This window comes from Cherax quadricarinatus, chromosome 5 (assembly GCF_038502225.1).
Source record: "Cherax quadricarinatus isolate ZL_2023a chromosome 5, ASM3850222v1, whole genome shotgun sequence".
Classification (NCBI taxonomy): Eukaryota; Metazoa; Arthropoda; class Malacostraca; order Decapoda; family Parastacidae; genus Cherax; species Cherax quadricarinatus.
Genome location: NC_091296.1, coordinates 44,322,278 through 44,347,599, shown reverse-complemented (window position 1 = coordinate 44,347,599; position 25,322 = coordinate 44,322,278). Strand labels below are relative to the sequence as shown.

At 40.0% G+C, this 25,322-nt stretch overlaps 1 protein-coding gene across 4 annotated transcripts in view; it reads right to left on the bottom strand.

The window, feature by feature from the left end:
* LOC128685135 (myosin heavy chain, striated muscle) overlaps window positions 1–25,322 on the bottom strand; it is a 102,260-nt gene that overhangs the window by 2,377 nt on the left and 74,561 nt on the right. For 3 of the 4 annotated variants that reach the window (XM_053771671.2, XM_053771672.2, XM_070101738.1), the window contains exons 6-7: window positions 16,649–16,753; window positions 8,356–8,481 (exon numbers count right to left, since the gene is read on the bottom strand). In XM_053771671.2, coding sequence (XP_053627646.2) covers window positions 8,356–8,481; window positions 16,649–16,753 — 231 coding nt within the window. Of the gene's footprint in view, window positions 1–2,458; window positions 2,484–8,355; window positions 8,482–16,648; window positions 16,754–25,322 lie in introns of all 4 variants that reach the window. The other variant, XM_070101745.1, reaches the window with a different exon arrangement.

Here is a 25,322-nt window from a genome sequence, read left to right as displayed (position 1 = left end):
TCCACCACCACTAAAAAAATATGTACAGCTTCTCTCAGTGGCCCTTATAAACCCTTATAAACAACAACACTTCCACCATTTACTCCTCACATACATTATGACATATTTTATTCATTCTAGAGAATATATCATGTTTTCATGTTATTAATATCATTTATTATGTCATATTAGAAGAATTGTGATAGATAAATAAGCAGTAGAGATGATATTAGTGTCATATTGAAGCATAAAAAACTCGCCTTCCTCTCACCTCCTACCTGTCTTCCATACACCAACAAGAGTCAATAAAGGTAAGTGTGATGTTAAATGTTCATTTACCCATTTTATTAGTGCTTTATATTTATTTGTCATTGTTTTCTGTATGTAAATCTATATTTAACCCTTAAACTGTCCAAGCTGATCTACGTCCACATGCCTAGTGCTCCAAAAGTAGATCTACGTTTTTTTACATATTTTCAAATACAACCACAACAAAAAAAGTAGATCAAAGTTTTTTTTACACTTTTTCAAATGTAAAAAAAGAAAAAAAGATCTACTTTTTCTACATACTTTCAAATGTTGAAAAAATGTAGATCTACGTTTGGACAGTTTAAGGGTTAATGTTTAAAAAAATTATTTTTGTTAATACCTTTGGGTGTCTGAAACGGATTAATTGGATTTCCATTATTTCTTATGAGGAAAATGGATTCGCCAATCATGAATTTCACCATTCGGCAGACTCTCTGGAACGGATTAATCACGAAACTCGGGTCCACTGTATAAGCAAACTCCTCTGTGATGCTTGTAAAGATTTAATTTCAAATCAGTTAAGACTGAAATTTATAATGATACACAAATTTACCAGCTAAAGAACTCTTCTGAGGATTTAAATTATCAATATGGTTTCATGCAGTTTTGGTATAAAGATTGAAGCCTAGTTCTAAGTTGATTTATGCAACAAGAGAGGTTCTCCAGTGTACTCACACTTCTTACAGCAGACGTTAAAAAAACATTTGAGAGGATAAATTACTAAAGGATTTGGTAAGAAAATTAAAATAATGGTACTAATTCTTAGAGTTGTGATCCTCTTAATATTCTGTTATCTTTGATAAAAATTTATAATGCAATAGGATAGCATTACTTCATTTTACAGTGAAGCCTCAATATAATGAATGAATAGGGATGAAAGAGTCACCGCTAATGGTGACTAGTGAACACAGAGGAAATTGTTTTCTTGTGACCCTAAAAAATAAGGCAATCCTAAAAGCAGTGGACTTTATCCAATGTTTTTTTTTTTTAATCAACTGATGCAGTGAATTTTGTCTAGTATCTATACAGGTTGTTAAATAGAAGTTTATTATATGAATCAGCATCACAAGTTCTAGAAAAAAAGTTGAGTTTACAGGCAAGACCTTAAAGCATGAACATTCCAGACTCTTAACACACACTGGCAACCTGGTATACAGTCTAGGAGCTACCTAAGAAAAAAAAAGAGTTCTTACTAAAAATGATTTCCCTCCCAAAGTATAACGCTCATACTAAGAGGGTTGCAGCAATTCATAGGCATATTCCGATTCCTGATAAAAAAGGTTCAAGCACATCAGCAAGATACATGACTTCTTGAAACTTAATACCTTTAAATTTTAATAAACAGTTTCAGTTTAATTCTGGTCTTGAGAAGGAGTTAATGCAGCTAATATAAGTAGGGGACAGGTAGGAACTCCAGGTGGGAATGAAAATACCCATGTAACTGCACAATTCAGAACAGATTAGAGTTTTTTTATGTAAATTAGGCAGGCCAACCAACAAATAATTGCAAAAATCAATTCCAGAATATGCTGACATTCACTCAAGAAATGTGGGACCATCAGGATATACTGACATTCAGTGAAGAAATGTAGGACCAACAGGAAATGCTGACATTCACTCAAGAATTGTGGGACTGTCAGGATACCCTGACACTCAATAAAGAAATTTGGAACCATCAGGATATACAGCCTCTCCTCACTTAACGACAGAGTTCTGTTCCTAAGACCAGGTTGGTAAACGAATTCGTCGCTAAGTGAGGAGCATACTATAATGGTAGTGCGTTTGTGTCAACCATCTGTGATGTTGTTTTAATGTCACCTTTGCACCATTTATAACATTTATGGTATATGTATTTTTAAATCTTTACACAGCAGTGTACTGTATATTGTAATTAACAGAATACAGGAAATCAGCTCTATTATTAAGGTATGTATACTGGTCAGAGAGTCCGTCGTAAGTCCAAGTCGTCAGTAAACAAGCACGTCACTAAGTGAGGCTCTCCTCAATTAGTGACAGTCACTCAAGAAATGTAGGACTGTCAGGATATTCTAACAGTCCTCACAGATATTAAATTCTTCAAATGAGAATACATTAATGAGACACACATTCACCATACTTGTAATACAATGTGTATACCAATGAATTAACTGCATTTTTTTTTTCAACATACCGGCCATATCCCAAGGCAGGGTGACCTAAAAAGAAAAATGAAAATTTCTCTTTTTAAATTTAGTAATGTATACAGGAGAAGGGGTTACTAGCTCCTTGCTCCTGCATTTTAGTCGCCTCTTATGACATGTATGGCTTACGGAGGAAGAATTCTGTTCCACTTCACCCATGGAGATAAGAGGAAATAAACAAGAGCTAGTAAAAAAACAGAAGAAAACCCAGAAGGGTGTGTGTATTTACATGCTTGTACATGCATGCGTGGTGTGACCTAAGTGTAAGTAGAAGTAGCAAGACGTACCTGAAATCTTGCATGTTTATCAGACAGAAAAAAGACACCAGAAATCCTACTATCATGTAAAACAATTACAGATTTTCGTTTGACACTCATTTGGTAGGACGGTAGCACCTCCCTGGGTGGCTGTTGTCTACCAACCTATTACCAAGATAAATGCAATTATAAAGAGAAAAATATTGCTGTAACCTAGGGAATGCTTGCTTGTGTTAATAATATATGCTATGTTGTTGACAATCATCAACATAGCTTATCTGCAGCTGATTGACAATTGAAAAGCTTGTGCAGTTAAACATGATATGATATACAACAGTGAGGATGGAGTGTGCAGGTAAGCACAATAACATACACACAGGATGGAGAGTGCAGTTAAACATATCAGATACAACAGTCAGGATGGAGTGTGCAGTTATCTCAACTATGAACTCCAGAGATAATTACATAAAAGCTACCAGACTTAATGTTTATTCTTCTACTTCTGTCTACCAATTTGGTCACATCATTACTGACACAATAAACAACACATCATTAGAGACACAATAAACAACTCTCATAACCTAAAAATTCCCTAAATCAAAGAATATTCCCTTGAAGTATAAATATCAGACTGGAACATTATTCCAGCTACTGTTATACATTGTATTTCAATAAAGAGATGATGAATTATTATGTAATGTCTTTCAATAAACTAAGGCTCTCTCAAAATGACATACTAAAACACAGGATTAAGGTACCCAGAAAAACATGTTCATCAATGTGAAAATGCCTTTATATTAGTATGAGAAATTAATGTAGAGGGCAGCTGCTTCCAATAATGTTCAAGGCAGTTGCCTCCAATAATGTAGAGGGCAGTATATTTAACCCAGGATAACTGAATAAATACAAACAATATCACTTATTTCTATGTTTTGAGGAATATTACACTCTGAAACAATTGTAATATTATAAGTATTCCTTGTACACATCATTAGAAGACTAAAATAGTATAAAGAATAGAATAAAGCACAATTCTATCATAGATATACACCAAATATTGCAAATGGAGCAATGTTGGGCTAGGCATTTCCCTATGTTTGAAATGCTAATACATCTTTAAACACAACTAATATTATAAGAAACTAGTGTACCTAGTGTTCAATATTTAATGCAATTAAAAAAGCAGAAATAATTAAGTTGTGACAAAATATATTGTAAAAGTGATTGCTTGTTGATACAGAAATGTATGGTATGTATATACTGAAATCCTAAATAAAAACTTACTAAATAAACTTGATTATTAATGCCCATGAGAAGCTTGTGTTAGATGCTGTTGACTGACAGTGTACCTCTATCCCTTGCAGAAAACTGGCATGGTGCCCCAGCCATAGAAAACGATGATGGCCAATACACTGCCCAGCTACTATTATGAATTTAATACACAATCTTATCACAAAATATGCTTCAAAAGTATTGAAGAGCTTTACCCTATCTTAAATATTTTGTTTCACTTGCTGGCTGATGAAAAAGTCTTTGGAGACAGTTATGTACTAGCTCACTGTGCAGTAGATGGCTGTGGCATGTGTGTTTTATTAACCGACTCCAGTCATACAGTTTATTACATGACACAATCACACGATTCGCTATACAGTTTCCTCGTTTATAATAGTGTCAAGGAAGAATTTTAATGTACCTCACATTTCTTAGTTTTACTTGCTTGTTGATAAAGAAGTGTTTGGAGTTGGTTATGTGTGCTGTGAATGGCAGACAGGTGTGAGGCATCTGTTTTATATTCAATCAGCTGACAGCTGTGGGTCAGTCATCTGCTGAGGTTACGAGGACCACTAAAGCATACTCCATATTGACCCAGAGTCAACATCAAGCTCTGCCCAGGCCATATAAATGTTTTTTTCCTTTTAAACACACTGGGCATCTCCCACCAAGGTAGGGTGATCTGATAAAGAAGAAACTTACTCCATCACTGTTTTTCCAAAGATGTGGTGCCCCTCCAAACAGCAAATATCCTCACCCCTCCTTCAGAGTGCAGGCACTGTACTTCCCACCTCTAGGACTCATGTCAGGCTAATCAGTTTCCATGAATCCCTTCATAAATATTACCTTGCTCATACTACAACAGTTCATCAAGTCATAAAAGCCATTTGCTTCCATTCACTCCTAACACACTCAAACACGCTTGCTGGATGTCCAAGCCTCTTGCAAACAAAATCTCCTTTGTCCCCTCCTTCCAACCTTACCTAAAGCAACCCCTACCCTACCTTCCCTCCATAGATTTATTCACCCTCCAAGTCATCCTATTTTTTTCCAATCTTTCAAAATGTTCAAACCACCTCCACCACCCCTCCTAAGCTCTCTGGATAATACTTTTAGTAACACTACATTTCCTTTCAATCTCCAAGCTATGAATTCTCTGCATAATATTTACACCACATATTGCCCTCAGACACATCTCCACTGCCTCTAGCTTCCTCCTCACTACAAAATTCACAACCAATGCTTCATATAAATGTTGGTATCCCTTATATGTACTTTCATACATTCACCCTTTTGCCAAAAAAGTTTTCATGCCTGGGCCACGTTTCTTAAAACTTTTAAGGTGCACTGACCAAGGCAAATCGTGCTCCGATATTTTTTTTAATATAAATGTGAATACCATTCTATTAAAAAGAACTATGTAAGAGTGCACTATGAACAGTCTCTCTGCAATACTCATATGAGCAGTCTGGTATTTTCCAGGCAATATGACACTTGTTGGGAACTAGCCAAGTGATGTATGGGACAATGAAATGATTAAGTAAAAGATGCCAGCACATGTGTAAACATGCAAATCAAACATAGTTTTATGAAAAATAATTGTAATTCATGAAAGTGAAGAAGCCGTTTTTGCTAGAAATTATATATGTACGTACATTAACCCATAAACGGTCCAAACATATACGTTCACTACCCCAGTGCCCCAAATATTTTGAAAAAATTTATTTTTTTTTTTTTTATGAAAATAAAGAGCACATTTTTTTAAGTGTTAAAGGATAAAAAAAAAAATTAGGGTCAGTACTTACAGAGATATTAGGCCGAGAAGTTAGCACTGGATGCTCACATGATGGCAACATCGAGTCCTGCCGCTTGCAGAAGTGTTGCCGATACAGTAGGGCCCCGCTTTTTGGCGTTTTGCCTTACAGCGTTCCACTAATACAGCGCGTGCCACCTGGTTTGTTTACATTCTCCATGAACACATCTCTCTATTATGTAATAATAATCACTCTTGGGCACATTAAATGTCTAATTTTATGTCAATATAGACATTTTCATCAATTCACCTATGATATTTTCTTCAAAATTATATAAGAAACACATTACACAGCATATAAACATTTTATGTTTATATACTATGGAGGTGTAGTAGCCAGGCAGAGGGAAAACATTACATCACTCCCCTTAATACATAACGTTTTTGTTTACTATTCTCGGCTTGAATTATTTATTACTTCTCCCTTTGTTTATGATGGTAGTTGTCAGAAACGATTAAACTCAGTGAACATGGTATGTCGATGGTAATAATATGGCTTTGGGCCGCATTAAATATCGTGTAGCTATGTAGGTAGGTAGCCCAGGTGGACTACATACCTACATTATTATTATAACTGAAAATTATATGTATGTGTACCTGTACCTAAGTATCCCTTCACTCATGGCATCATTTCTTCTAAAAATAATGTTACATGAGAATGGGAGTGTTTCTCTTTATTTATTCTACTATATCAACGTGGAGTCAACCTGTACACAATGTAAAGCAGAGAAAACCAGACGTGTTCGTCTGGTTTGTTTACATTACTTGTGGGTAGGGAGGGGAGGGCTGCCCTGGCTGGATTCCTTACTTCCCAAACCTGACTTCCTATAAATAAAACTCACCTCTCACCCTACATTAGGACTACAGATATTTTAAGGTAATTACTGAATGTACTGTACATATATTTTATCGCTCTGGGGAGCTTTAATTAAATGTAGTATATTACGTGTGGGTGGGGTGGGGTGGGCTGACCTGGCTGGCTACCATACTTCCCAAACCTGACTTCCTACAAATTAAACTCACCTCTCACCCTACATTAAGACTACAAATATTTTCAGGTAAGTAATGGGTGTACTGTGCATGTACGTATTTTACTTTTTATTGTTTTTAATGCCTAGTTCTATTGCTAATGTATATTTGTTAGTGTAAACTAGTTACCTGGCATTTATATGCATTTATAAGTGGAAAAAATGGTTTTCTGCTTTCCAGCAATGTCTGCTTTCCGGCAGAAGCCTGAAACCTAACCTGCCGAATAAGTGGGGTCCTACTGTATACCTTTTTTCCTAATTTTCATGTTATTTTATATAATTTTTATGTTCTGATAATTACAATTAATAGTAGTTCTTGTCATTTCATAGCCAATCTTTGTTCTGACACTAGTATTAGGTACTGAAATTGTACTCAAATTGTCACAAACACACTGACGGGTGGACATTTACACCTGCCTTGGCCATTTACTATTGTCTTGGAATATATACAAAGTATTTATAGGTCCCAGCAATGTTTTGGATATGTGGAAGTACATAAGAAGAAGAAGCAGAAGAAGAAGAAGAAGAAGCGGCAGTGGCAGCAGCAGCAGCAAGTAAAACAAGCCTCAGTCCACCACTGACAGTGAAGTGATAAGATGATATAACATAAGAGTTGACATTTGATGAGCATTAGCCCTCCCTTTGTTTTCACTGGTACACAAACATGTCTGTCTGCCAAGCTCCCTGTCTATCTGTCTATCTGTCTAGCTAGCCACAAGACTGCGTCATCATGTTTACTCTTATCTTCAAGCAGAGCATAGCATTTTGTCTGGATTTTTTGGGTTATCCTAGGTAATTTACACTATGTAAACTTGTATTTATGTGTACCTGTGAGACAGAGATAGACAGAGACAGACAAAGATAGAGACAGACCTAGAGACAGAGACAGAGATAGACAGACACAGACAAACAAACGGAGCCAGGCCGCCAGCAGCCGCCCAGCCATACAGCTGGCCAGCCAGCCAATCAACAGCCTGCTGAACAAGTATTACATTCCAGAATTGCTTCTCTTTACTGAGGGCATAGGTTATAAGACATTCTGAAAGGGTGTTGCACAAATGTTGCACATGGGTTATTATCAAGGTTTTTTGATATTTCCTCTACCACTTATGGCCACATCCACCTCAAAGCCACTAAACTCGAGGTCAAAATTACTTTCTTCTTGAAATGGGAGAGTTAATACTACATGAAATCAATGAATCCTAGGTGTTTGCAGCGCTGTTTGCTCTAGCTGATGCTCATTTGAACTGGTGCTCCCACAAGGTACTAAGTGGTCCCAGATTTTTTAATATGGTGCACACTGAGGGTTAAGACCCATTCTTTGCTGACAAGGCATCTCAGGCCAATTGTGCCATATTTGAAGGCAGGAAAAATAAAACATTTATACACGTTTGGGGCACTAGCGGTAAGAACATATACGTACGTTTAGACCGTTTACAGGTTAAAGAAGGCATAAATAATATGATGATAAAAGTGTGTGAGCACATGTAAACAAAGATGTAAGTGAAGTGTCTGACCTGGAACATTGTAATGGCTTCAGAGTTCAAGACATTGGCACTGCGGAGGAAGGCCTGTTTGGCTGCCTCTTGACAGATGAGGAGTTCTGCACGAAGACCCTTGTTCTCTTCTTCCAGATCATGAATCTGAAAATATCAACAAACCATGAGCAGTGACATGAAACTTACCACTAAAAGTGGTAAAATATACACATAACTAGTTAATTCTCATCACTTGCCACACACTGTACACTCCAGCCTATTATTATTAAAATCAAGGGGGAGCGCTAAACCCATAGGATTATGCAGCACCTGTGGGCGGGAGTGTGAAAGGTATTCAGGCTTAATTCAGGGAACTGAAGCACAGATCCAATTCCCTTGATCAAGAGCCCCTCACCAACATCAAGGAACCTTCCTTAGGGGATGCTCTGGCCTAAACTCAAGTTCTCTAAAGATTTATTTTCTAGATAACAGTAAACCACCAATCAAGATACAGTGGTCCCCCGCTTTTCGTAGTTCCCGGCAATCGTAAAATTCGCCAATCATAGGGGTATTTTCGTATAAACATGGACTCGCTTTTCATAGGTTGACTCGCGAGTCGTAGTTCATCCGGGATGTGTACCCACTGCGTGAGCTGGGGTGGCAGCCAGTCTGGCATTGTTTACCAGTGAGCGAAGGTCCCCTCACATGCTCCAGCGAAATATTTCATAATATTCCATTTATTTTAGTGCTTGCGAGTACTAAATAAGCTACCATGGCTCCAAAGAAAGCTCCTAGTGCCAAGCCTTTGGTAAAGAAGGTGAGAAATACGACTGAATTTAAGAAAACCATCATTGAACAATATGAAAGTGGTACAAGTGTGGCCGAACTGTCCAGGATGTATAAGAAACCCTACACAACCTTATGTTCCATAGTGGCCAAGAAAAAGGAAATAAAGGATGCTGTTGTTGCAAAGGGAGTAACTATGCTGACAAAAATGAGATCACCAGTACTGGAAGAGGTTGAGAAGTTATTATTGGTGTGGATATAGGTAGTAGGTTGGTAGACAGCAACCACCCAGGGAGGTACTACCGTCCTGCCAAGTGAGTGTGAAACGAAAGCCTGTGATTGTTTTACATGATGGTAGGATTGCTGGTGTCTTTTGTCTGTCTCATAAATATGCAAGATTACAGGCATGTCTTGCTACTTCTTCTTACACGTAGGTCACACTACACATACATATACACGTTTATTTATACACACTCATCTGAGTTTTCTTTGATTTATCTTAATAGTTCTTGGTCTTATTACTTTTCCTTTTTATATCCATGGGGAAGTGGAATAAGAATCTTTCCTCCGTAAGCCATGCGTGTTGTAAAAGTCAACTAAAATGCCGGGAACAATGGGCTAGTAACCCCTTTTCCTGTAAAGATTACTAAAAAGAATAAGAAGAAGAAAATTGTCAAAGTGGGAAGTCTGAATGTGCGTGGATGTTGTGCAAATGATAAGAAAGAGATGATTGTGGATGTTATGAATGAGAAGAAACTGGATGTCCTGGCTTTAAGTGAAACAAAGCTGAAGGGGGTGGGAGAATTTCAGTGGAGAGGAATAAATGGGATTAGGTCAGGGGTTTCAAATAGAGTTAGAGCTAAAGAAGGAGTAGTAATAATGTTGAAGGATAAGCTATGGCAGGAAAAGAGGGACTACAATTGTATAAATTCAAGGATTATGTGGAGTAAAATAAAGATTGGATGTGAAAAGTGGGTTATAGTAAGCGTGTATGCACCTGGAGAAGAAAGAAGTGTAGAGGAGAGAGAGAGATTCTGGGAAATGTTGAGTGAATGCGTGGGGAGTTTTGAATCAAGTGTGAGAGTAATGGTGGTTGGGGATTTCAATGCTAAAGTGGGTAAAAATGTTATGGAGGGAGTAGTAGGTAAATTTGGGGTGCCAGGGGTAAATATAAATGGGGAGCCTTTAATTGAGCTATGTGTAGAAAGAAATTTGGTAATAAGTAATACATATTTTATGAAAAAGAGGATAAATAAATATACAAGGTATGATGTAGCACGTAATGAAAGTAGTTTGTTAGATTATGTATTGGTGGATAAAAGGTTGATGGGTAGGCTCCAGGATGTACATGTTTATAGAGGGGCAACTGATATATCGGATCATTATTTAGTTGTAGCTACAGTTAGAGTAAGAGGTAGATGGGAAAAGAGGAAGGTGGCAACAACAAGTAAGAGGGAGGTGAAAGTGTATAAACTAAGGGAGGAGGAAGTTCGGGCGAGATATAAGCGACTATTGGCAGAAAGATGGGCTAGTGCAGAGATGAGTAGTGGGGGGGTTGAAGAGGGTTGGAATAGTTTTAAAAATGCAGTATTAGAATGTGGGGCAGAAGTTTGTGGTTATAGGAGGGTGGAGGCAGGAGGAAAGAGGAGTGATTGGTGGAATGATGAAGTAAAGGGTGTGATAAAAGAGAAAAAGGTAGCTTACGAGAGGTTTTTACAAAGCAGAAGTGTTATAAGAAGAGCAGAGTATATGGAGAGTAAAGGAAAGATGAAGAGAGTGGTGAGAGAGTGCAAAAGGAGAGCAGATGAAAGAGTGGGAGAGGCACTGTCAAGAAATTTTAATGAAAATAAGAAAAAATTTTGGAGTGAGTTAAACAAGTTAAGAAAGCCTAGGGAAAGTATGGATTTGTCAGTTAAAAACAGAGTAGGGGAGTTAGTAGATGGGGAGAGGGAGGTATTAGGTAGATGGCGAGAATATTTTGAGGAACTTTTAAATGTGAGGAAGAAAGGGAGGCGGTAATTTCATGCACTGGCCAGGGAGGAATACCATCTTTTAGGAGTGAAGAAGAGCAGAATGTAAGAGTGGTGGAGGTACGTGAGGCATTACGTAGAATGAAAGGGGGTAAAGCAGCTGGAACTGATGGGATCATGACAGAAATGTTAAAAGCAGGGGGGGATATAGTGTTGGAGTGGTTGGTACTTTTGTTTAATAAATGTATGAAAGAGGGGAAGGTACCTAGGGATTGGCAGAGAGCATGTATAGTCCCTTTATATAAAGGGAAAGGGGACAAAAGAGATTGTAAAAATTATAGAGGAATAAGTTTACTGAGTATACCAGGAAAAGTATACGGTAGGGTTATAATTGAAAGAATTAGAGGTAAGACAGAATGTAGAATTGCGGATGAGCACGGAGGCTTCAGAGTGGGTAGGGGATGTGTAGATCAAGTGTTTACATTGAAGCATATATGTGAACAGTATTTAGATAAAGGTAGGGAAGTTTTTATTGCATTTATGGATTTAGAAAAGGCATATGATAGAGTGGATAGAGGAGCAATGTGGCAGATGTTGCAAGTATATGGAATAGGTGGTAAGTTACTAAATACTGTAAAGAGCTTTTATGAGGATAGCGAGGCTCAGGTTAGGGTATGTAGAAGAGAGGGAGAATACTTCCCGGTAAAAGTAGGTCTTAGACAGGGATGTGCAATGTCACCATGGTTGTTTAATATATTTATAGATGGGGTTGTAAAAGAAGTAAATGCTAGGGTGTTCGGGAGAGGGGTGGGATTAAATTATGGGGAATCAAATTCAAAATGGGAATTGACACAGTAACTTTTTGCTGATGATACTGTGCTTATGGGAGATTCTAAAGAAAAATTGCAAAGGTTAGTGGATGAGTTTGAGAATGTGTGTAAAGGTAGAAAGTTGAAAGTGAACATAGAAAAGAGTAAGGTGATGAGGGTATCAAATGATTTAGATAAAGAAAAATTGGATATCAAATTGGGGAGGAGGAGTATGGAAGAAGTGAATGTTTTCAGATACTTGAGAGTTGAAGTGTCGGCAGATGGATTTATGAAGGATGAGGTTAATCATAGAATTGATGAGGGAAAAAAGGTGAGTGGTGCGTTGAGGTATATGTGGAGTCAAAAAACGTTATCTATGGAGGCAAAGAAGGGAATGTATGAAAGTATAGTAGTACCAACACTCTTATATGGATGTGAAGCTTGGGTGGTAAATGCAGCAGCGAGTAGACGGTTGGAGGCAGTGGAGATGTCCTGTCTAAGGGAAATGTGTGGTGTAAATATTATGCAGAAAATTCAGAGTGTGGAAATTAGGAGAAGGTGTGGAGTTAATAAAAGCATTAGTCAGAGGGCAGAAGAGGGTTTGTTGAGGTGGTTTGGTCATTTAGAGAGAATGGATCAAAGTAGAATGACATGGAAAGCATATAAATCTATAGGGGAAGGAAAGAGGGGTAGGGGTCATCCTTGAAAGGGTTGGAAAGAGGGGGTAAAGGAGGTTTTGTGGGCGAGGGGCTTGGACTTCCAGCAAGCGTGCATGAGCGTGTTAGATAGGAGTGAATGGAGACGAATGATACTTGGGACCTGACGATCTGTTGGAGTGTGAGCAGGGTAATATTTAGTGAAGGGATTCAGGGAAACCGGTTATTTTCATATAGTCAGACTTGAGTCCTGGAAATGGGAAGTACAATGCCTGCACTTTAAAGGAGGGGTTTGGGATATTAGCAGTTTGGAGGGATATGTTGTGTATCTTTATACGTATATGCTTCTAAGCTGTTGTATTCTGAGCACCTCTGCAAAAGCAGTGATAATGTGTGAGTGTGGTGAAAGTGTTGAATGATGATGAAAGTATTTTCTTTTTGGGGATTTTCTTTCTTTTTTTTTGGGTCACCCTGCCTCGGTGGGAGACGACCGACTTGTTGAAAAAAAAAAAAATAAATGAGAAACCATTAGCAGGAGATACTCTTATGACTTCGATTATTTGTGAAAAGGCTAGGCAGTTGCATGAAGATTTGGTAAAGAAATTGCCTGCAAATAGAGGTGAAGTGAGTGAATTTAAGGCCAGCAAAGGCTGGTTTGAGAGATTTAAGAACCGCACTGGTATACACAGTGTGGTAAGGCATGGTGAACCTGCCAGTTCGGATCACAAGGCGGCTGAAAAATATGTGCATGAATTCCAGGAGTACACAGAGGCTGAAGGACTGAAACCTGAACAAGTGTTCAATTGTGACGAAACAGGCCTCTTTTGGAAGAAAATGCCAAAGAGGACCTTCATTACACAAGAGGAAAAGGCAATGCCAGGACACAAGCCTATGAAAGACAGGCTGACGCTAATGTTCTGTGCTAATGCTAGTGGGGATTTCAAAGTGAAGCCATTACTAGTGTACCATTCTGAAAATCCCAGAGTGTTCAGGAAAAACAATGCTATGAAGAGTAAATTGTGTGTGTTTTGGAAATCTAATAGTAAGGCATGGGTCATGAGGGAAATTTTCGTCGAGTGGTTCAATGAAGTGTTTGGCCCAAGTGTGAAGGAGTATCTCCTGGAAAAGAAATTGGATCTCAAGTGCGTGCTAGTAATGGACAATGCACCTGCTCATCCTCCAAACTTGGATGACCTAATTTTCGAGGAGTTTGGGTTCATCACAGTAAAGTTCTTGCCCCCAAATACCACTCCTCTCCTCCAACCCATGGACCAGCAGGTTATTGCAAACTTTAAAAAACTCTACACAAAAGCAATGTTTCACAGGTGCTTGACTGTGACCACAGACACTCACTTGACCCTAAGGGAATTTTGGAGAGAACACTTCGGCATTCTCCACTGCATAACCCTTATAGGTATGGCTTGGGAGGGAGTGACTACCAGGACTTTGAACTCTGCCTGGAGAAAATTGTGGCCAGATTGTGTCGACAAGAGGGATTTTGAAGGATTTGGGATTGACCCTAATGAGCCTATGTCTGTTGTAAAATAAATTGTGGCACTGGGGAGTTCCATGGGGTTGGATGTGAGTTTGGAGGATGTGGAAGAATTGGTGGAAGACCACAATGAAGAGCTCACCACTGAGGAGCTGCAAGAGCTTCAGCAGGAAGAGCAACACATCGCAGCTCAGAATCTTGCTGCAGAGGAGGAGGAAGAGAGATGGAAGAAGGTGCCTTCTTCAGAAATTAAAGAGATTTTTACTATGTAGGGTAAGATGGAAAGCTTTATGGAGAAACATCACCCTAACAAGGTTGTTGCAAGCCAGGTTGGCAACATGTACAGTGACAAAGTCTTGGGCCATTTTAGGGAAGTGTTAAAGAGACACCAGAAACAGAGCTCTCTCCACAGTTATTTTGTGAGACAGGACTCCAGTGACTCTCAAGGTGGTCCTAGTGGCATTAAGAAACAGAGAAGAGAAGCAACCCCAGAAAAGCAAATGGTACCCGAGGTGTTGATGGAAGGGGATTCCCCTTCCAAACTATAAACAATCCACTCTCTCTCCTCCTCCAGTCTCCCATACACTAAGAAGAATCTCCAATAAAGGTAAGTGTTATGCTGTTAATGTTTCATTCATCATTTCCCATTGTATTGTTTATGTACTACATGTACAGTGGTCCCTCGTTGTTCGTAATTAATCCGTTCCTGGAGCCGTTACTATAAATGAAATTTACGATTTACGAATCAATTTTCCCCATAAGAAATAATGTAAATACAATTAATCCGTTCCTGACACCCAGAAGTATTAAAAAAAAAATTTTTAACATGAAGTATACATGTAGTACATAAACATTATTAGGTAGTTGAAATCAGTAAATGGGCAGTTTCTTGTACTCAATCGATAGAAACAATGGAGTTCTAAAGAAATAGCTATGAGTTTGGGCGACTGGAACAATGGAATTAGCCGAAAATAGGGCTCAAAGTGGGCGAAATCGCCGATTTGTAAACAGCGCCGAGGTCACTAACTTCGCGAGAGCATAATTCCGTCAGTTTTCCATCAAATTTCGTTTTTTTGGTGTCATTACAATCGGGAAAAGATTCTCTATCATTTCATAAGAAAAAATAATTTTTTTTTTATTTTTAAATTTTGCGACACCAGGAGACGCCTCAGGATTGGGGGCTTGCGACAGTCAAAGGGTTAATTACGAAAAACGAGGGACCACTGTACATTTCATCACTAAGCCTATGAGAAGTTACCACAACACTAATGCCAAGAATAGTTGTATCTACTTTTTTCTTAACATTTCCCACCAAGGTAATGTGACTCAAGAATAGGAAACACATTCAGCATCATTCAGTGAATAGGTGTCTTGCCATAAGTATAGAGATTGTCATCAATTCAAATGACCGTATGAATTGAAACATTGCCATTCCTGGAGTGCAGACACTAATACTCACCTCCAGGAATTAAGTCTAATTTTTTGACTAAATCCCTTCATATTACCTTGCTTAAACTCCTACAGCACATCAAGCCAGAAAAACCACATTCCTCCACTCTGATCTAACTTGCTCACACAAGCCTGTTGGATACTCAAGCCCTCACCACTTAAAATCTCCTTTATTCCCACAATCCAATCCATTCTAAGATGACCCCTACCCTCTTTCCTCTTCCCCTATTCTGCTCCAACCACTGTAAATGCCTACACTACCTCAATAACCCTTCAGCCCTGTGAATTATACCTTAGGTAACCCCATACCGTCTCTCCTAATTTTTATGCTCCAAATTCTCTGTATGACATTCACATCACATGCTCTCCAGCATGTTATCTACACTGCCTCCAGTCTCCTCCTCCTTGTCTCTATAACATTTAATATGATGTAAACAGTTTAGAAAACCAACAAGTTGAAGAATTAGACACTGTTGCAACATTTGGAAATCCTTATTGTAGGAACATTTTGCCAACAAGTGGCTTCCTCAGTCCAGTACTTAGATGAATGGAGGAAGATGAAAAGGAGTTTGAGGTAATCTGTCTCTCAACCTTGAGTCAATGTGTTCAGTCCATCAATCTTGAGATTGATGGACTGCTGCAGTGCTGCTCTTATATTTAGCCAGCAACAGTTACACACGAGTGGAATGCATGATTCTGGGCAGACCTGCCTAGCATGGGTACTTTATTTTGCATTCTTCACCCCGTCAAAAGTATTACCCATGAATAAGTTACCAGATTATTTATTTAATTCATGTTAAGCGCTAGACCCATGTGGGTCATTCAGCGCAAGATGTAATAGAGGCTCAATCCTCCGTCTGCTGAGCGCCAGACAGACGTGCTCCCTATTTGTACTCACCTACATCTTAATTATTTTCTGACCAAGAAAACTGATCTGAGAACACAGAGTACAATAGTAAAATATTAAAAAATTGGTTTGTCAAGTTTGGAGATGCCTGAAACATAACCCTATTTCCCACTATAAGAGGATTCCCTATTTTAGAATGAAAGAAAATTATTTTAAATTTTTAACATGAAATTATCATTTTAATTTTCTTTTTTAAATAGGAAAAAAAATAATTTTGAATTCTTGAAAGGGGGCAACAAACATACAAAAAGCATATGACTTACTGTGGTGACATAGTTCCTTTCAAGTACTTTCTTTCTCCAAGTAGAAAATGCACTTTGTGCCAAACGATGACTACGTGTCCTTCCTGCAATCTTCGCAAGATGTCTCTGCACAATCAGAACTGACATTAGTATACACAATACACAAATAACGCACACATAGGAGATAAAAGCTTACGATAACATTTAGGTTAAACTTGGACCATTCACAAAGTCAAATGTCAAATCAAAACTGACATTAGTATTGCTTTGAATTCAATGTTAAATCAAAACAATACACTAAAAAAATAATTACTGAACAGCAGAAATGAAAAACTAGCAACTTTACTTTTACAACATATATAATTTATATAATACAACATATAGAGTGGGTAGGGGATGTGTAGATCAAGTGTTTACATTGAAGCATATATGTGAACAGTATTTAGATAAAGGTAGGGAAGTTTTCATTACATTTATGGATTTAGAAAAGGCATATGATAGAGTGGATAGGGGAGCAATGTGGCAGATGTTGCAAGTTTATGGAATAGGTGGTAATTTACTAAATGTTGTAAAGAGTTTTTATGAGGATAGTGAGGCTCAGGTTAGGGTGTGTAGAAGAGAGGGAGAATACTTCCCAGTAAAAGTAGGTCTTAGACAGGGATGTGTAATGTCACCATGGTTGTTTAATATATTAATAGATGGGGTTGTAAAAGAAGTAAATGCTAGGGTGTTGGGGAGAGGGGTGGGATTAAATTATGGGGAATCAAATACAAAATGGGAGTTGACACAGTTTTCTTTTTTATTATTTTTGCTGATGATACTGTGCTACTGTGAGTCCAAAGAAAAGTTGCAAAGGTTAGTGGATGAGTTTGGGAGGGTATGTAAAGGTAGAAAGTTGGAAGTGAACAAAGGCAACAGTAAGGTGATGAGGGTATCAAACAACTTAGATAACGAAAAATTGGATATCACATTGGAGAGAGGGAGTATGGAAGAAATGAATGTGTTCAGATACTATTTGGGAGTTGACTTGTCAGCAGATGGGTTTATGAAGGATAAGGTTAACCATAGAACTGACAAAGGAAAAAAGGCGAGTGGTGTTTTGAGACAAAAAATGTTATCCATGGAGGCAGAGAAGGGAATGTACAAGAGTATAGTGGTACCAATGCTTTTATATGGGTGTGAAGCATGGGTTGTAAATGCTGCAGCAAGGAGGAGGCTGGAGACAGTGGAGATGTCAAGTCTAAGGGTAATGTGTGGTGTAAATATTATGCAGAGAATTTGTAGTGAGGAAATTAGTAGTAGGTGTGAGTTACAGTTACTAAAAGTATTAAAAAGTATTAGTCAGAGGGCTGAAGAGGGGTTGTTGAGGCAGTTTGATCATTTAGAGAGGATGGAACAAAGCAAAATGACTAGGTGAGGGGAATATGTCATCCTAGGAAAGGTTGGAGGGAAGAGGTAAAGGTTTTGTGGGTGAGGGGATGGACTCTCAGCAAGATTGCATGAGTGTTTTAGACAGGAGTAAATAGATGAATGGTTTTGGGGGCCTGACAAGCTGTTGGAGTGTGAGCGGGGTAATATTTTGTGAAGGGAGTCAGGGAAACCAATTAGCTGGACTTGAGTCCTGGAAGTGGAAAGTACAATGCCTGAACTTTTACCCTTTCAGGGTCCGTGCCGTAGATCTACAGCCATATGCTGAGGGTCCAAACAGTAGATCTACACCAAAATTCTAGCGGTGTCAAATTTAGCGCGAGAAGGCTGGTAGGCCTACACCTAAGATAATGGGTCTGTGTGGTGTGTGTGCGTCGTAAACAAAAATTCTAGGCGTCCGCATAGCATTGTGGGAATGCCACCTCAGTAACCTTTGTTCACCCTTCCTCGCTTCAAGGTAATTCTCACTCCAAGGCGAATTGGGATTCTACTCTTTGTAACTGATAGTTTTGACTCTGATGGAAGTGGAAAAGAAGAATTCCATGGCTTTGATCGATTAGTGACCGAAAGCAATGACCAGGATATCGAAAATAGTGCAGAAAATCCTGACAATCCTCAACCTTCTACCTCTGGTGTGGGCACATCTCAGTCATGCTCAGTTGTACCTCGTCGCAAGAGAAAACTAATATTTTCACGTGGCCAGGCCTCAGACTTCAGTAATGATGATGATAGTGATGTGGACTGTGATTTTATTGCTCTTGATGATCATTCGAGTAGTGATAGTGAGGAATCGTATTCACCAGTGAAGCGTCGATATATATGCCACAGCATGCGCTCGGGTAGTGTTCCCTATGCAGTGCCCAGGGGACAGAGTACATCCTGGAGTACATCCCATGGCCCTACACCAGGAATAGACAGTGAAAGTGAGGATGATGTGGCTACACTTGGCATGGATAGACCACAGGCATCAGTAGGTGGTGGTATTGCTATGCAAAACCGTCCTCGAACTCCTCAGGAAATACTCAAGCATTTGAGGAGGGAAGGTGATCACTTCATAATACAGCTTCCTGCACTAAGAAGAAATTTGCTCAGAAGAGATGTGTTGTCTGTGCACAAACAAAACGACGGCAGCAAAGACGCAATGACACTCGGTTTATGTGCGAGGAATGTAAGGTACCTCTGTGCATGGTACCTTGTTTCAAGGACTTCCACGGGCTGCAGCAGTTCTAGAAACATGTTCAGTGACTGTACATATGTAAATATATAATAGAACATTAGTATCATACAGCATTTGTGCATGTTTATTGTAGTAAACAATACTGGTAAACAATATTATAATAATAACTTTAGTGCAGTTATTCTGTTCAATACAGTGAGTGTACATATATACATTATATACAGTATTGGTGTCACCGGCCACAGATGTTACTAGAAAAAAAAGAAAAAAATTAGAAAAGAAAAACGTATAAAAAACGTAAAATAAAGAAATGCGATTTTGCGGAAGTCGCTGATGTTGCCACCACCTGGTCATTTTGGGTCAACTTCCCACCTCCATATCTCAGTAAGTACTGATCAGATTTTTTTTTAATACCTTCACAAAAATATTATCTTTAATTTTGTAAGAAAAAAGTCTTTTTTTTTTTTTTTTTTTTCAAAATTTCTTGGACACTGGGCCACCCCTGCAGATTTTGCCTTTGGACCCTGAAAGGGTTAACATAATATATGACATTTAGTTTGCCCAAGAGATTACATGTACAGTGGTACCCTGAGTTTTGTACTGCTCCCAACTCAAACAATTATGTAAGTGTATTATTGTAAGTGCTTTTCTAAGTGTATTTTTGTGGGTCTGAAACGGACTAATCTATTTTACATTATTTCTTACAGGAACAAATTCATTTGGTAACAGCAGAAGGAGAAGTCAGTGTTTATTCACAGGCTTCAGGAGAGTAAGGGAAGGACACACAATGAAAGGCAGCACGAAGAAAAACAAGATTGAAAACATCATGAAAGAAATAGGCAATGAGGACATGACTGAGATAGTAAATATTCAGAGAATAGAGGGGTACTTGAAGAGGAGAAATTGGCTGGTCCAGCTGATTTTCAAAACAGAAACAGTGCGAAACAGGATCCTGCAAGAGAAACCATGGCTGAAGGAATCGTCAAGATACAAGAGGGTGTTCCTAGACCAAGACGGAACAAAAACAGAATGACAACAGCTGAGGGAGAGGACACAAAAGTGAAAGGGGCTAGGAAGAGAGAACAGGACAGAATCAGCAGAGGACAGCCAAAGAAGGGCACAGCAACAAGCACAAGCACACACAGAATCACCCCCAGAACCCCCCAACCAATCACACTATCCCAACACAAACCACAATCCACACCTACAGCCCCCACCCCACACTATGCTGCAGAATCCCACAGCACACTGCCAGGTCCCCCACCCTCACAGACCTCCCAGAACACAGTGTTGGAGAGGAACCTGAAGGTATGGTACACCAATGCTAATGGAATAACTAATAAGTGGGAGGAGTGGCACGAAAGAGTCAAAGAGGCATCACCGGACATCACAGCTCTCACAGAAACCAAGCTCACAGGAATGATAACTGATGCCATCTTTCCAACGAGATATCAGATCCTGAGGAAAGACAGAGGAACAGACGAGGGTGAAGGAGTGGCACTGCTCGTCAAAAAAAAAAAAAATGGGATTGTGATAAGCTGGAGAGAGGAGACAGAGGAGAAGCAGATTACATAATAGGAATGCTTCAGTGTGGAGGTCTCAAGGAGGTAATTGCAGTGATGTATAACCCACCACAGGACCCCAAGGCAAGAGTATGATGAGAGTAATAAAGCGATGGTTGACATACTGGCTGAAGTGGCGAAAAGGGCTCATGCCATCAGGGCAAAGCTGCTGATTATGGGTGGCTTCAACCACAAAGAAATCGACTGAGAGAACCTGAAGCCATAAGGGGGCCCAGAAATGTGGAGGGCTAAGATGATGGAGGTGGTACTAGAAAACCTCATGTACCAACACATAAGGGACACTACCAGAGAGAGAGAGAGGAGAAGATGAACCAGCAAGACTGGACCTAGTACTCACCTTGAGAAGTGCAAATACTGAGGACATTGCATTTGAAAGACCCCACGGGGCCAGTGATCACATGGTTCTGAGCTTCAAATACATAGTAGAGATACAAATGGAGAGGGAAGCAGGAAGGGATGGACAAGTGAAGCCAAATTACAAGAAAGAGGACTACACAGGCAGGAAAAAATTCCAGCACAGGGTTCAGTGGGACAGAGAACTGGCAGAGAAGTCAGTAAAAGAGATGGTGGAATATGTGACAACAATAAGGAAGGAAGCTGAGGAGAGGTTAGTATCCAAGGGTAACAGAAACAACAAGAAAGCCAGGATGAGCCCTTGGTTTACCCAAAGGTGTAGGGAGGCCAAAACCAAGTGCTTGAAAATGGAAGAAATATAGAAGGCAAAGAACCCAGGAGAATAAGGAGAGCAGTCATAGAGCCAGAAATGAATATGCACAGGTAAGAAGGGAGGCCCAATGACAATACGAGAATGACATAGCAGCAAAAGCCAAATCTGACCCAAAGCTGTTGTACAGTCACATCAGGAGGAAAACCAGTTAATCAGGCTGAGGAAAGAAGGAGGGGAGGTCAAAAGAAATGACCGCAAAGTACATGAGGAACACAACATGAGGTTCAAAGAAGTGTTCACAGAGGAGACAGAAGGGACTCCAGAAAGATGGAGAGGTGGGCTACACCATCATACACACTACATACAACCAAGGAAGAAGTGAAGAGGCTGCTAAGCGAGCTAGATGCCTCAAAGACAATGGGGCCGGATAACATCTCTCCATGGGTCCTGAGAGAGGGAGGAGAGGTGCTATGTGTACCATTCACAACAATCTTCAACACATCTATCGAAACAGGACAACTACCTGAGGTATGGAAGACAGCAAATGTAGTCCCAATTTTCAAAAAAGGAGACAGACACAAAGCATTAAACTACAGACCAGCAAGATCATGGAGAAGATTATCAGAAGAGTGGTGGAGCACCTAGAAAGGAATGAGCCTAACAATGACAGCCAGCACTGGTTCAGGGACAGGAAATCCTGTGTCACAAACCTACTGGAGTTCAATGACAGGGTGACAGCAGTAAGACAGGAGAGGGGTGGGTAGATTGCATTTTCTTGGACAGTAAGAAGGCATCTGACACAGTTCTGCACAAGAAATTAGTGCAAAAGCTGGAGAACCAGGCAGGCATAACAGGGAAGGCACTGGTCACAGACCGGGCCGCAGGGGCGTTGACCCCCGGAACTCTCTCCAGGTAAACTCCAGGTAAACAATGGATCAGGAAATTCCTGTCAGAAAGACAACGAGTCATGGTACATGGCAAGGTGTCAGAGTGGGCGCCTGTAACAAGCGGGGTGCCACAGGGGTCAGTCCTAGGACTGGTGCTGTTTCTAGAATGTATTTGTGAACAACGTGACGGAAGGAATAGACTCCAAAGTGTCCCTGTTTGCAGATGATGTGAAGTTGATGAGAAAAATTCAATCGGACGAGGACCAGGCAGAACTACAAAGAGATCTGGACAGGATGCAAGACTGGTCCAGCAAATGGCTCCTGGAGTTCAACCCCACCAAGTGCAAAATCATGAAGATTGGGGAAGGGCAAAGAAGACAATAGACAGAGTACAGTCTAGGGGGCCAGAGACTATAAACCTCGCTCAAAGAAAAGGATCTTGGGGTGAGTATAACACTGGGCACATCTCCAGAGGCACACATCAACAAATAACTGCTGCAGCATATAGGCGCCTAGTAAACATAAGAACAGCATTCTGACATCTTAATAAGGAATCGTTCAGAACCCTGTACACTGCGTACGTTAGGTCCATATTGGCGTATGCAGCACCAGTTTGGAACCCACACCTAGCCAAGCATGTAAGGAAACTAGACCAACTAGTCTTGTTGGAAAAGTTTGCAACAAGACTAGTCCCGGAGCTAAAGGGTATGTCCAATGAGGTAAGGTTAAGGGAAATCGAACTGACGACACTGGAAGACAGGAAAGATAGGGAGGATATGATAATAGCACATAAAATACTGAGAGGAATCGACAAGGTGGACAGAAACAGGATGTTCCAGAGATGGGACACAGCAACAAGGAAAGCTGAAGACTCGGATGAATCACAGGGATGTTAGGAAGTATTTCTTCAGTCACAGAGTTGTCAGGAAGTAAAATAGTCTGGGAAGTGATGTAGTGGAGGCTGGATCCCTACATAGCTTTAAGAAGAGGTATGATAAAGCTCATGGAACAAGAAGAGTGACCTAGTAGCAACCAGTGAAGAGGCAGGGCCAGGAGCTGTGACTCGACCCCTGCAACCACAATTAGGCGAGTACACCCATCTGGGTCTTCTACTTTCTTACTAGTTCTTGTTCTTGTTTATTTCCTCTTGTCTCCACGGGGAAGTGGAACGGAATTCTTCCTCCGTAAGCCATGTGTGTCGTAAAAGGCGACTAACATGTCGGGAGCAAGGGGCTAGTAACCCCTTCTCCTGTATACATTACTAAAGTTAAAAATATAATTTTTTTTCTTTTTGGGCCACCCTACTTCGGCAGGATACAGCCGGTTTGTTGAAAGAATAATAAATTTCAACAATAATATGAATAATAAATCTGTGGTAGAGGGGTAGGGGTCATCCTAGGAAAGGTTGGAGGGGTTAAAAGAGGTTTTGTGTGCAAGGGGCTTGGACATACAGCGGCATATGCGAGCACGTTAGATAGTAGTGAATAGAGACCAATGGTGTTCGGGACTTGTTGAGCTGTTGGAGTATGAGCAGGGTAATATTTTGTGAAGGGATTCAGGTAAACTGGTTAGCCGGACTCGAGTCCTGGAGGTGGGAAATACAATGCCTGGGATTTTTGCTGTTTAGAGAGACATCTGAACTATCATATCTGGCCACCTCTGCAAAGATAGTGATTGTGTGAATGATGGTGTAAGTGTTCCTTTTTTGAGTCATCCTGCCTTGGTGGGAGATGGCTGAATTTATTATTATTTATTATTATCACACTGGCCGATTCCCACCAAGGCAGGGTGGCCCGAAAAAGAAAAACTTTCACCATCATTCACTCCATCACTGTCTTGCCAGAAGGGTGCTTTACACTACAGTTTTTAAACTGCAACATTAACACCCCTCCTTCAGAGTGCAGGCACTGTACTTCCCATCTCCAGGACTCAAGTCCGGCCTGCCGGTTTCCCTGAACCCCTTCATAAATGTTACTTTGCTCACACTCCAACAGCACGTCAAGTATTAAAAACCATTTGTCTCCATTCACTCCTATCAAACATGCTCACGCATGCCTGCTGGAAGTCCAAGCCCCTTGCACACAAAACCTCCTTTACCCCCTCCCTCCAACCTTTCCTAAGACGACCCCTGCCCCGCTTTCCTTCCACTACAGACTGATACACTCTTGAAGTCATTCTGTTTTGCTCCATTCTCTCTACATGTCCAAACCACCTCAACAACCCTTCCTCAGCCCTCTGGACAACAGTTTTGGCAATCCCGCACCTCCTCCTAACTTCCAAACTACGAATTCTCTGCATTATATTCACACCACACATTGCCCTCAGACATGACATCTCCACTGCCTCCAGCCTTCTCCTCACTGCAACATTCATCACCCATGCTTCACACCCATATAAGAGCGTTGGCAAAACTATACTCTCATACATTCCCCTCTTTGCCTCCAAGGACAAAGTTCTTTGTCTCCACAGACTCCAAAGTGCACCACTCACCCTTTTCCCCTCATCAATTCTATGATTCACCTCATCTTTCATAGACCCATCCGCTGACACGTCCACTCCCAAATATCTGAATACATTCACCTCCTCCATACTTTCTCCCTCCAATCTGATATCCAATCTTTCATCACCTAATCTTTTTGTTATCCTCATAACCTTACTCTTTCCTGTATTCACTTTTAATTTTCTTCTTTTGCATACCCTACCAAATTCATCCACCAATCTCTGCAACTTCTCTTCAGAATCTCCCAAGAGCACAGTGTCATCAGCAAAGAGCAACTGTGACAACTCCCACTTTATGTGTGATTCTTTATCTTTTAACTCCACGCCTCTTGCCAAGACCCTCGCATTTACTTCTCTTACAACCCCATCTATAAATATATTAAACAACCACGGTGACATCACACATCCTTGTCTAAGGCCTACTTTTACTGGGAAATAATTTCCCTCTTTCCTA